Source organism: Taudactylus pleione, unplaced genomic scaffold (assembly GCF_031769625.1).
Source record: "Taudactylus pleione unplaced genomic scaffold, aTauple2 ptg000259l, whole genome shotgun sequence".
Lineage (NCBI taxonomy): Eukaryota > Metazoa > Chordata > Amphibia > Anura > Myobatrachidae > Taudactylus > Taudactylus pleione.
In genome coordinates this window covers 2,398,164-2,412,598 of record NW_028284661.1, presented here as the reverse complement: position 1 = coordinate 2,412,598, position 14,435 = coordinate 2,398,164, and the positions used below count along the sequence as shown (strand labels likewise).

General features: G+C 45.7%; 1 protein-coding gene across 1 annotated transcript in view; it reads left to right on the top strand.

Annotated features, from left to right (window-relative positions):
• Positions 1-14,435, top strand: part of ROS1 (ROS proto-oncogene 1, receptor tyrosine kinase) — a 335,661-nt gene that overhangs the window by 75,178 nt on the left and 246,048 nt on the right. The window contains exons 14-16 of the mRNA XM_088481008.1: positions 2,757-2,948; positions 3,847-3,947; positions 5,455-5,669. Coding sequence (XP_088337134.1) covers positions 2,757-2,948; positions 3,847-3,947; positions 5,455-5,669 — 508 coding nt within the window. The remainder of the gene's footprint in view (positions 1-2,756; positions 2,949-3,846; positions 3,948-5,454; positions 5,670-14,435) is intronic.

Genomic DNA, 14,435 nt, shown 5'->3' with positions numbered 1-14,435 from the left:
TAACGGTCAAGCCAGCCGGCCCTTTACTTATGACACAGGCGCACGCTTGGCACTACTTTGTTGATGCACGTGCGGCTACTGCGCACACAATTCACAAACACAGAAAATAAATTTTTTTTTGGTTTGGACTGGAGTGTACTTTGGGGGTTACAGCACCCTTTAACGGTCAAGCCAGCCGGCCCTTTACTTATGACACAGGCGCACGCTTGGCACTACTTTGTTGATGCACGTGCGGCTACTGCGCACACAATTCACAAACACAGAAAATAATTTTTTTTTTGGTTTGGACTGGAGTGTACTTTCGGGGGTTACAGCACCCTTAACGGTCAAGCCAGCCGGCCCTTTACTTATGACACAGGCGCACGCTTGGCACTACTTTGTTGATGCACGTGCGGCTACTGCGCACACAATTCACAAACACAGAAAATAATTTTTTTTTTGGTTTGGACTGGAGTGTACTTTCGGGGGTTACAGCACCCTTAACGGTCAAGCCAGCCGGCCCTTTACTTATGACACAGGCGCACGCTTGGCACTACTTTGTTGATGCACGTGCGGCTACTGCGCACACAATTCACAAACACAGAAAATAATTTTTTTTTTGGTTTGGACTGGAGTGTACTTTCGGGGGTTACAGCACCCTTAACGGTCAAGCCAGCCGGCCCTTTACTTATGACACAGGCGCACGCTTGGCACTACTTTGTTGATGCACGTGCGGCTACTGCGCACACAATTCACAAACACAGAAAATAATTTTTTTTTGGTTTGGACTGGAGTGTACTTTCGGGGGTTACAGCACCCTTTAACGGTCAAGCCAGCCGGCCCTTTACTTATGACACAGGCGCACGCTTGGCACTACTTTGTTGATGCACGTGCGGCTACTGCACACACAATTCACAAACACAGAAAATATATTATTTTTTTAGCACTTGGGGGGAGCACCCCTGATGGACAGAGCACCCCCTGGACAACACTACAGCACCTCTTTAGGACTGGGACACTGCACAGGACTTTGGAGTGGACACAGCCCCTATGGAGAACTGACTGCACAACACAGTCCAGCCAGCCCCTATGGACTTTGAAGTAGTGGACACAGCCCCTATTAACAACAGCAGCACAGCACAACACAGCCAGCCCCTATGGACTTTGAAGTAGTGGACAACAGCAGCACTACACTACACTACACAGCCCTAACTCCCACCCTCCCTCTTCACTGTCCACAGCCGAGTGAGAAAATGGCGCCGACGTGGGTACCTTATATACGATCCAAAACCCGCGAGACTCTGAAGGCGGGATGATGACGTTTTGCCTCGATTTCAGATCCGAGTCAGGCGGGAAAAGTCGAGCCTGATTCGGATCGGACTCGGATCGGGGGGGTTCGGATTTCAGAAATCCGAACCCGCTCACCCCTAATTTGAACTATTTGTCTGGACAAAAAAAACAGTTAGAGGCGCATTAAACATATTTATTAAGTTGTCATTAATAAACATTTCTTTTATGGGCCAAAACTATTATTAAATATATTTAATTGGATTTAAATTATAATAAATAATCAAAAATTATCACATCTGCATTAGGTGGATGGGGTTGGGCACTGATGACAATATTTGCTGTGAATCATGTAATCACAGCCGAGGTTGGCCTGTAAAGGTTCACGTCACTATGCCCCCTGCCCCCCACAGTTGCCCCTGTGACGTCCCCTGCCACAATCCCCCAGGAGGGAGTCTCACAATGTTGTAAGTGTAAAACAGCCCCTGTATACACACCTGCCAATGTTCCTGATAGTAAATTCAGGATAAAATAGACCATTCCCTGTTTCACTTTAACCGTAAGCACATCTGTTCAAAACACATAATTTCAAATGTATACTGTTATTGAGTAAAATAAATGACATTGACTATGTAACTATGGCCATGATTCAGAGCCGGATGCTCTGACAGAGTGCTCGCTCTGAATCAGGGCCGTCCCTCCTAGTTTTTAGAGCTGTGGGTGACCACCCACAGCTATCGCGAGCAGCCAAAATGATGGTCTGCGGTAAGGTCTCGCTGCCGCAAGCCCTGGAGTGCTTTTTGCTCTATCAGAGCCAAAAGCACTCCCACTGACATCATGTCAGTGGGGCCAGCCCCAGACGGTAGGCGTTCCCATGGGAACGCCTCCGTCTGGGCAGCCACGCCCCTGGCACGCCCACCAAAGGGGGCGTGCTTTCAATCACCATCGACAGCACACCCCCTTTGGTGCGAGAACCATAACGACGGCTTGGCCGTCGTTATTCGGGTCTCGCGCATGCGCACTTGGACAACATCGACCCGCTTCTGAATCAGCCCCTATATCAATTACTGTACACAACTCTCTAATATAGCCTAGTATCCGGAGGACCACCTGCCTCAACACTCATGCCACTTCCCTTTCTATTTTGCGGTTTTAGTCATACTCACTGCCATCCACCTGTTGGGAATTAAATTGAAGGGACTGTCCCCCTGACCTGGCTTATTGGAAATGAGCTGATATGTCCCTGCTCACCATGGCATGTGGATATTGCACTCACTTGCCACAGGTTTTTAAAGGGGAAGAGAGTGGGTTAGTTTTATGTGTACAGCTTGTCCTGATTTGCTGCAGGCCAATGTTGGGATGTATGTAATACTCTTTTTGTTGTTTTAGTGATTCTTGTTGAGATTAGAAACGTACAACTGGAAATGTGGAATTAAAATTGTTGTCATTTTTAGAAGTCACTAATTAGAAGCCTCTTCTCCTGGTAACAGATTTACAGAACATCCTTAAGAACATATATTCATGACACAGTAACAGTTGTCAGGTATCTTGTGACTGATCTGGTAGTGGACTCTATAAATGCTTTTCTATACTGGACTACAGAATACACAGTGGAGAGCAGCAGACTGAACGGACAGGATCATCTGATTATTCAAAACTTAACCCTTTTTTCCAGTACACAGGTAACTGAAAACATCTAGCCTTCAGTATTCAGACAGCAATATATAAATCTAATGGCACAGCTGTGTTAGACCACAGGGTACTTGACAATTTGTAGTTATTAATAGAAAGTTTATTTCTAAGGATGTTGGTGATGTCATTCCACATTTTGGGCCTCATTTATAGTTGGACGCGCTAGTAAATAGAAATAGACGGTCGCATGAAAAAGAGTTCAGTCGGATGGATCTAAAGATGCATCTAGCTGTACATCATTGTCACATTTGCCAGATTAACATGTAGAGTAACAAGTATGTATACTTATGCACAATGAAAGTGTAGAGATCATCAGCAATATGATTGTAAGACCAGTGCTCCAGTATCTACAAAAAATGCCTAATAAGGACATCTGCACAAACTTTTTTGATGCACATCCACATTATGTAAATGTATATTTTACGTAAAAAAACAGATGTACAGTATGTCCAACCTTTCATGTGCTCTTTATTGTTTCGATTTTTCTTTTTGAAGACACACCTCCAAATCCTAGGATTGCATAGAAATTGTTGAGTAGTAGTGTATGTCTCAAAGTAATATGATTTTATGTTTTTGCACATAAAATAACATCAGGGGGTAAATTTACTAAAGTGAGAGTTTTTAGAAGTGAGTTTTAAAAGTGATGTTGCCCATAGCAACCAATCAGATTCTACTTAACATTTAACTAGCACCTTCTGGAAGATAATAGCTAGCATCTGATTGGTTGCTATGGGCAACATCACTTTTAAAACTCTCTTCTAAAAACTCTCACTTTAGTAAATTTACCCCTAGTTCTTTAAACTGGTACATATTAATTTTATTTGTTAAATTGAACCATAGCAAATAACTTTGGTTTTCAATGACTATTTAATGTTTTTTTTTGACCAGGTGGTGGCCCTGACTTTGGATCTTAAAGATGGACGCCTTTATTGGCTTGTAAAAGATCGTTTCCTTATATATATGTACAATATACATATACGTAAATATGGGTAAGACAGTGCTTGCAATTTGCTTTGTAGGCAAATGAGACACTAATTTCCTCTATTATATATGTTATGTAAGGAACAAAATGGATCCACATGCACTAAGACCTCCACTTGCTGTAAAATGCTGTGCACAAGCCCTCAGATCCAGGATGTGTTTATAAAGTCCCCCACATGTCACTCAGATCTTCCCACATGCCCTTTCATTCCACTCTGACCTCCCCGAATTATACTCACACAATCCTACATGCCCCTTCCATGATCTATTGAATGCCTCAAAGAACACTTCACATGCCATTCAGACTACATTCACATCACATAATTCTCTACTTTCTATACTAAAATGGGTCAAAATAAACCACACACCTGATGCCAACACTTCTGTGTAAGCTCCACCTCTTACAAGGTCCGTTAATTGTCACATGAGGTATGCACTGAGACTTGCCCACATACCACTCTGAAATACTTATATTGCAAGCCACAAGCCTTCCTCTGATATGTTGTGCAACCTCCCTGCAGTGTGCTGGGGATGCCCCATGACTCGACGGCTGGCTACTCCTGTTTAAACTTAAGGTGTGTACACACGAAACGATATGCACTATGAGCGATATCGTTTACTGTTGTCCCCTCACCTGCCAGGCTCAATGTTGTTCCTGACATTGAGCTTACACACTGAACAATATCATTCAGTGACGTCACCGGCCACAGTCCCCAAACATGCAGGGTCTGACGATATCATCAGGGCAGCCTGCATTTTCAGGCAATGAAAGACATTGTTAACGATCCGCAGGAGCGAGCATCATTAACACTGTCTTGCATACACACGGAACGATATCATTCATATCGTTCACAATATCGTTCCGTGTGTACGCACATTTATTCTCTGCTTTATAAGAGAGCAGAGAATAAGTCAGAGAAGAGAGCACAGTAGAGGTCCTGCTGACCTGCCAGTTGTCCACCAGTGTCCAAGTGTCTGTACTTTAAAATGTCTTTAAGTATCCACCTCGCCATGGGGGATACTTATCACCAGAGCAATTCATCATTGCTCCAGTGCGGGGACAGCTGCTCCAAAAAGCAGCTGACCCCGTGATTAGTAGCGCAGCTACAGAAGTAGCAGAGTTATTTACCTGTTCCCGTCGCCGACTTCTACGCATGTGTGACCTGAGGTCCCGCATGCGCAAAGCTGCTGGGGAGTCAGTACGGATCCCTCTTTGCATCCCCAGAACTCCTTCCCATAGGAAGCAGTGAGGCTATGAGAATAAGTGCCATCTGAAGATGGTGCAGCTAATGTAAATATGCAGAAACTATTGTTTCTGCATAGTTAACGGGCCATTTAAGTGTTGATGAATAGGCTCCCAGTTTTATGCCAGACAAAATAACTGCCACTGTTGTTAATGTTGTAAGTTTTAATAAGAATTATACTTTAACATTGTAATAAGTATATAATGTATGATACACATACAAATACAGTGGTGCTTTGATAAGCTTGGCTATCTTTCTTGCCCCCTTACAGATCATTTAATGTAAAAGTGACAGAGTTTTCAAACTGGAGTTCATCAGAAATTTCTCAACATGCTGTAATGTTCCACAGCGATCGTCTATTTTGGATAAATGGGCAGAATTTCATCACAGTACAAGAGGTTAACCAAAGCTTCTGCACACCTTTCTCCCAACCTTGGGAGTTTACAGGTTTTACACTGGTTCTAAATTCCCTAAAACCATTACCAGGTAAGAGAAAAATAACATGACGGCACCTACGTATTAACACTCAGTAAGCAATACAAGCTGGTCTACACTTTGGGAATATGAGGCTCCCAATTTGTAGACTATATCACCATATCAGCAAGATAGGTACCATAGCAGCATAATCCGCATGGTACGTTTGGATCCAATGCATGATGTGTTGGAAATTTGTAATGTGTACTGTGGGCTCGATTCAGACCCGCTCGCTAGATGCGTTCGCACGCAGCGAAAGTATGCAAATCCGCTACCTGTTAATTTTGCCCGCCTCTTACACGTTGTTAAGACGCTCAGGCATGCCTGCATTCGCACCACCACTCCCCCATTTCCATAGACCAACCCCTGTCACCACCCACAAATGGCTTGTCCTGTCACTCATTCTAGCGAGCTGGCAATGCACATTGAGCGAACACTTCCTGATCACATGGACTAGTTTGCGCACTGCGATACGTACGCATGCACAGATTGCAAACATCAGCTGGCTGTATGCGGACACAGCCTAGCGAGCGGGTCTGAATCAGGCCCTGTGTTCCATATATATCAAAGGGATAAACTTTTATGGATAGGCTTAAAATGGGTGGGAAATGCCACGTTAGGCTAAGATAAAGGAGTTAGAGGAATATGCCAGAAGCGTTTGGTTAAATCGTGTTGTCACAATCCGGTGAAAGTGATCCTCTGTGGAGGACGGTGAGCCGGGGGGTTCAGGTGACTATCTGAGTGACTGTGGCTAGGTCTCCTATTTGCGGCCGAACCCAGGTTTGGCTAGACCTGCCCAGAGGCGCGGAGTCTAACTCACTTGGTGGTTTTCTCCAGTGACCCCTCCAATTGGGATTTAGTTTTCCGCTGCACCAAGTGAGCAGGTCGCGGCCCTCTAGACAGGTACCTGGGAATGGCAGAAGACCGGAAACTATATTACATTAAGTTATTGCTAGAACACTGGAGATACAATAGAATTAGCAGCACATATACAAAGACACACAGGGAAGGGACATGAAACACTGAAGTACTGTGAGAAAGCTAAAGTCTCAGAGTAAGGTTTAGCATGGAAGCTAATACTGAAAACTGGAGAACTGTGAACAGGCTGAAGTAACTCTCTGAAAGATTAGCACAGAGCAACGCTGGTATCACTGGAACAGAGAAGAAGTTGAACAGCAACTTCCTGGAGTTCTAGAGGCGGATTTATACCCAGGGGTAGCAGATTACTGGAGCACAGCATCAGCTGACTGAAATCATGCTACCATAGGTTAGGAGTACTGTCACATGAGAGGAACTGTCATGGCGGCGCCCATGATGGGAACTCCGATCCCCAGCACACACAGCCGACCATGGAAGCTCGCAAAAAGCACCTAAGGCAGAATACTCAGCCCCACATCCATCACTGCACCAGACGTCTGACCGCAAGGAAGTCAGGGGAAGCCGGCAAGGAGGTGAGAGAGGCCGATCCTAGGCTGAACCCTGACAGTACCCCCTCCTTTTAGGGTGGGCACCGAACACCCATAAAGGCTCAACTGGAACTCAGAAAGACACAAAAAATATACTTGAAAAACACAGGAAACTCGAAAATCCGACTTGAAAACATCAACAACAAAAAAATCTTGCTTGAAGACACAATAAGAACTGGGTTCCAGCAGACTAGAAAATATAACTTTTCAGATATCCTCCCAACTTTCGTATCCGTTTTTAGAGACTGGAAGTACTGGAATACTACATAAGGAGGCTTGTTCAAGAAGTAACTGTTTGCTGAAATAAATGTCCACCAATTCAAAAAATGTATCCTCATTAATGACTTTGACCCCCAAATCTTTTGCTTTTGCTCGCCTGGATCTCCCACCATCACAGCCCAAAATAAGATAATTGATTTTACTGCTGAGTTTCTCAAAAACTTTGCCTCCATAAGTTTCTATTAAAGATTTGGCTTCATTATTCTCAACAGATTCTAAGACTCCCGAGATCACAAAAGACAAGTCCTTCAGGCAATTATCTGTTCCCAAAAAATTTTGCTCAGAGATAAGGTCTTTAGTTGAAGAACTGGTTTTATCCACAGAGGAAGGTAGAAGAACCTTGTTGTGAGCATGAAATTTCTTTGGTCTTTGATTTAGGGCTTTTCCCTTTTTGAATTGAAGATACCTCAGACACTTTAGTTGAGCATACTGGAATGGACAAAACACAGTTAGGATTGGACATGGAATTATACTGGAGATCCATCGATTGATAAACAGGAGATGTAATTGGCATTAATTGATGATCTTTATCTGCACCAGAATTAAAAAATTTGTTATTCTCAGGGATTATATGGTCAGTACCTACTACGTCATTGGACGAAGAATACATTAATTCAAACAATTGGTCCTCGTCGATGACCTTGATACCAAGATTTTCTGCCACTTTCCGTTTAGATTTATCACCGTTGGGGCTCATGATGAGGTAATTGGTTTCTTTACTAAGATTTTCCGCAACTCTACCTCCAACTGCCTCAACTAGAGACTTGAGTCCTTTTTTCCCCAGAAGCCCAGGGACCTGTGAGATCACAAAAGTAAAATTTTTCAAGTGGTTATCAATCTCCTGGGAAGTCTGTTCAAAATCGCTAGACTCCGATTCAAAAGAGCGTGAGGCTTGTGAAGATCCCCTGAACATAGGAACAGAAGAATTTATAACTGGGATGGACAAATTAGCGGAAGTTGTTCTTTGAAGTATACTACTCAAAATCCCCTCCTGGGGAATGACACTGGGAACCCCATCCTGGAGTGAGACACTTGAAGTCCCCACCTGGGGAAGGACACTAGGAACCCTCCTGGGGTGAAGAACTTGAAACGAGGATTTCCTCTTGGGGTGTAACACTTGAAATCCCCTCCTGGGGTATAACACCAGAAACCCTATCCTGGGGTGAAGAACTTGAAACAAGAACTTTCTCTTGAAACATAACACTGGAAATCCCCTCCTGGGGTATTACATTGGGAAACCCATCCCGGGGTGAGACACTTGAAGTCCCCTCCAGGGGAATAACACCACGAACCCCATCTTGGGGCATTACACTGGGAACCCCATCTTGGGATGAGGCACTTGAAATCCCCTCCTGGGATATAACACTGGGAATCCCATCTTGAGGTACAACACTTGGAACCCCATCCTGGGGTGAGACACTTGAATTCCCCTCCTGGGGTATGACACTGGAAACCCCATCCTGGGGTGGAATACTTGAAATCCCTTTCTGGGGAAGAATATTTAAGGCTCCCTCTTGGGGCGTAACACTAGGAACCCCCTCTTGGAGTATAGCATTAGAGGCCCCTCCTTGGGGTACGACACTTGAAACACTCTCCTGGGGTATAGAGTCAGGAAACCCCTGTTGAGGTACTTGACTTGAGGCCTCTTCCTGGGAAACAAGATTTGAAACCTTCTTTTGGGGTGAGAGACTCAAGGCCCCCTCCAGGAGTACAGAACTTGACACTCCCTGTTGGAGTATGGGACCTAAAACCCCCTTCTGGGGAAGCTGACTTGGCTTTTCCTTTTGGGGTATGCAATATGAAACCCCCTTTTGGGATGCAAGAACACAGACTTCCTCCTGGGGTGAGTGGCTCAGAACCCCCTCTTGAGGTATGGAACTTGAGACCCTTTCTTGGGGAGTAACACTTGAAATTACGGCCCGCTCCTGGGGCAAAACACTCGAAATGAAGGCCTCCCCATGAGGCATGAAACTCGAAACGAAGGCCCTCTCATGGGGCGTGAAACTAGAAACGATGGTCTCCTCTTGAGGCATGTAACTGGAAACGAAGGCCCCCTCCTGGGGCATGAAACTCAAAATGAAGACCTCTCCCTGGGGTGTGAAACTTGAAATGAAAGCCCCTTCCTGGGGTACAACACTTGTAACCCCCTTCTGGGGTGAGAGATTTGAAACCCCCTCCTGGGGCATGAAACTTGAAACAAAGGCCCCCCTCTGAGGCGTGGAACTTGAGACCCCCTCTTGGGGTGCGTGACTTGGGACCCCCTCCTGGGGTGCGAGACATGGGACCCCCTGCTGGGGTGCGAGACTTGGGACCCCCTGCTGGGGTGCGAGACTTGGGACCCCCTGCTGGGGTGCGAGACTTGGGACCCCCTCCTGGGGTGCGAGACTTGGGACCTCCACTCGGGGTAAGGAAGTTGAGACCCCTCCTGGGGCTACTGACTGGAGTCCCGTATTGGGAAAAACAGAATCCGGACTGGGACCGATGGAAATGGAATGAGTAGTGTCCCTGACTTTAGAAGGTTGAAATATCCTCCCAATATTTCTTAGATGAGGGTTGAAGCATCTTGTAGCAGGGCCCCAATCGAAAACTTGAACTTTCTTTTGCTTAGTGGACATCACCTCCTTATCTGTAACTGAAGAAACGGGAATCACTGATGGATGATGGGGAGAACTGAAAACGCAGACATTAGGAGTAACACACTTGTCACCACTTCTCAGTGGGCGCAGAGTACAGTCCTTAAGAAAGTGATCGTCATAACCGCAATATAAACACAGATGCAGTTCCCGGCGTCACTGACGTTCAACCTCAGTAAGTTTAGGGCGCAGGTAACTTTGATGCTTTACTTTAGTTTGCTTGGAAAAGCTGTTAGTCAAGTCAGGAGTAGCACTAGAAAGCTTGGAAATAACTTGAAAAATTTTGGGACGGAGATTTTGTAGTTGTTCTAGAAGCCAGTAGAAACTCTTGAAAGGTTCAGGGTCATGAATATCAGGAAATTGGGGAACCAGAGGACACTTGAGAGGTTCACTAGCTTGCACAGAAAAGTTTTCATCTGTAGGGGTAATGAAACTTCGGAACGAAACTGTGGAGAATTCACTGGCGGAACTTGTGGTGTGTCTGGGGACAAAGCAGCTAGAACTGAATGAATAACCATCATTTGACTAGAGAGTTCTTGCAGCTGCTGTCTGACGGATTGCAAAGCTGTCTCCTGTGCAGACACACGAAAGAGTAAATCCTGAAAACCTGCTTCAACCTGGAACCCGGCGGCTTGCATATTAGGCTGTTCAAACTGTCACAATCCGGTGAAAGTGATCCTCTGTGGAGGACGGTGAGCCGGGGGGTTCAGGTGACTATCGGAGTGACTGTGGCTAGGTCTCCTATTTGCGGCTGAACCCAGGTTTGGCTAGACCTGCCCAGAGGCGCGGAGTCTAACTCACTTGGTAGTTTTCTCCAGTGACCCCTCCAATTGGGATTTGGTTTTCCGCTGCACCAAGTGAGCAGGTCGCGGCCCTCTGGACAGGTACCTGGGAATGGCAGAAGACCGGAAACTATATTACGTTAAGTTATTGCTAGAACACTGGAGATACACTGGAACACAATTAGAAATCCTGATCACCGGCTTGCATGAGATTACTGAGAATGTACTGAGAATCACTAAGAAATCCAGGAGCTGACTAGCTCAGCAGCTCAGGGAGATGTGGACACAGGCAGGTACTGGAGTTTGCTAAATATGCAGGAAAACACAAACAAAGGCCAAAGGCCAAATACTGGGAGAGCTAGAAATGCTGGTACTGGGCAAAGGCAAAATACTGGGAATAATTATATATGCAGGTGCAGATTGCACAACAAGACATATAGAGAAGATAGGCATACACTGGGAGAGTGCTAACTGCAAGTGCAGATTTGCACTGACAAGACACAGAGCAGATTGACACAGACATGTGCTGGGAGGACCAGCTGTGAGCTAATTAATACCAGCAGGTAATCTGACACTTCAGTGATACAGGGTAATAGCCACAGGAAAGCTGCAATAGAATTAGCAGCACATATACAAAGACACACAGGGAAGGGACATGAAACACTGAAGTACTGTGAGAAAGCTAAAGTCTCAGAGTAAGGTTTAGCATGGAAGCTAATACTGGAAACTGGAGAACTGTGAACAGGCTGAAGTAACTCTCTGAAAGATTAGCACAGAGCAACGCTGGTATCACTGGAACAGAGAAGAAGTTGAACAGCAACTTCCTGGAGTTCTAGAGGCGGATTTATACCCAGGGGTAGCAGATTACTGGAGCACAGCATCAGCTGACTGAAATCATGCTACCATAGGTTAGGAGTACTGTCACATGAGAGGAACTGTCATGGCGGCGCCCATGATGGGAACTCCGATCCCCAGCACACACAGCCGACCATGGAAGCTCGCAAAAAGCACCTAAGGCAGAATACTCAGCCCCACATCCATCACTGCACCAGACGTCTGACCGCAAGGAAGTCAGGGGAAGCCGGCAAGGAGGTGAGAGAGGCCGATCCTAGGCTGAACCCTGACGTGTGTTGTCAGATAGCAAGTACTGCTCAAATTCTAAGCTAACTCATTGGGCTCGATTCAATTGCCCGCAATGTAAATAGCGCCGGGCGATAGCTCCCGGAGCTATTCAATTCTGCGCTGTGTTTAGACAGAGAATGCCCGTTCTCATGACTAAACACCCTGTTTAAGGTGCGAAAACGGGCATTCACCGACCTAACATCCAGGCGCGATGCTGTTCTCCAGGCACGAAGGGCAGAAAACAGCCTTGTGCATGGACTTTTGTCGCATTTCTGCTCGCATCCCCGAAGGGATGCAAGAAGAAATCCTTAGTCGGGCTTAGCAACACGGTGTATTGAATAGCTCCGGGAGCTGATTCCCAGCGCTATTCACTTCGCACAGAATAGAATCAAGCCCATTGACTCATGGCATTGGGTACCTGTTGAAGTGACACCCTGTTAAATTGCTGGAAGGTACAGCAAAGCCAGGACCACCTCGAGGCACGTTCAATGCGTGCAGCCGCACAAGAGCACCAGGACCACCAGGTGGCCGATGCTGCTGCAAAGTGCAGAATCCACTAGCCGCAGCGCAACCTGGCCGTCTCTGGACTAACCCCGCCCCCACCTCCAGTTGGTATAAGCTCAGGGGGAGGGAGCAGGGGAGCAAAGCAGCGCAGGGGGAGGGCAGTGGCGACAGGGCAGCAGTAGCACAGGACGGCACTAGGTGTCCAGAAACCTAGCACCGGCCCTGAGAAAAGCATATATCCCTCTGGTTCAGAACGATCATCACTGGGCCAAATGCTCATAGACTCTTCATTAACAACAAACTCTAGCATTGTTTATATTTCTTTCTTTATGTTCTTGTTTGCCCTTTTAAATGCTTTCATTTACAACGACCAATGTAGAAGTCACATTTCATGCTGAATGTTATACACTTCAGCAGAGTTGTTTGCATTTATTCTTTACATGCAATTTATAGACTAATCCCTATTGGTACTCTTGTCTCCTTAATCAAAACACTCATTGTAGCATCCACTTGCAAATTCTCTTGCCATGGCTCAAGGAAATTGAGTTTATAGATAAGTTCCATCTTCATCTTTCCTGTTGACAACCTTCATATTTCAAACAGGGAAAAGCTTCAGTTCTGCCCCACCCCTACAAACAACAACTATCTAACCCCATGCCCTCAAACTTTCCCACATGCTCCTTTTATGCCTCCCATATCTACCCAAATGCCATTGGGCCCCCACAAGCCATTGTAAATCCCCATATGAGATCAAACATCCCAACATGCCCTTTACATGTCATCAGATGTACCCACATGCCATTACATACCATCAAACCTTCTCCACATACCATACAACCACCCACATGCCATTAGACTCCCTCTACATGCCATCAGATGGTCTCCACATGCCATCAGGCACCCTTACACATGCATTAACAGTATGGAATTATACCCAAAGTGGGTGCTATTATCATGTATCGTTAGAGACCACTGGTACAGAGATGCCTTGACACGGGCCCAGATGGGCCCCTTTTGCAGTGTGCTGTGGAACATTTTTTTGTTAATCTGAGCAGCCACTATTTTATATGACCTTTACATATGCCATAAGACCCTCTGTACATGCCAACAGATTCCACTCACATGCCATCAGACCCCACTATACATGCCATAATACCCTCCTACACATGCCATCAGATCCTCCATGCATGCCAGCAGATCCCACACATGCCATCAGAGCCCCTACATGTGATTTGATCCTCCCACATGCCATCAGATAAGATCACTACCATGAGGCTTCTCAGCAGTGCTTACCTGGATAGTCAGAGAAGCATTTGATTAACTCCTCCAAACTGGGCTCAGCTCATGCTAATGCTCATCGGACCCCTTTTGGTGAGTCTCATTGGAGTGACTCAGAAGTGTGTAAGAGATGCAGGGACCTCCCCTGCAGCTCTTAGTGTGTGTTGCTTGTGTTGTGTGCCATCTGCTGAATTAGCTAAAGCTGCGTCAATGCACTGCAGTTTTATGCAGGGACAGAGGGATTCAATGATGAAGCAATAAGTAAATAATTGGACAGCCCTCTCTGCAAAACTCTCACCCACTGAACAATCTTAGCCTTGTTCCCACTACAAAGTCAAAACCTTCCCCAAGCATGGGGTCCCCCTGTCACAGTAAAAAACCACCTAGGCTTGTCAGCTCCGTGATGTGGCCTCTATGTGAAAGGGTACGACAAAACCACATATCCCTTTGCTAAATACTACCAGCCTTGTGCTGAAATGTGCTGGGATTTTTCCTGGATTGGGGGATTGGAAATTGAAAAGATTAGGACCCTTGCAGTTGAAGGTTTTGCCACCTCAGCGATGAGCCAATAGCTTTAAGATGCCTGCACATTACACCAAGAATAAAATAAATAAAACAGTCACATGTGTTAAAACAAGTTTACATGAGGGGAAGTTCCCCATGTTGGGAATCCATGGTAAACTGATGACAAATTCTTCTGTCTTTTTAATCTAG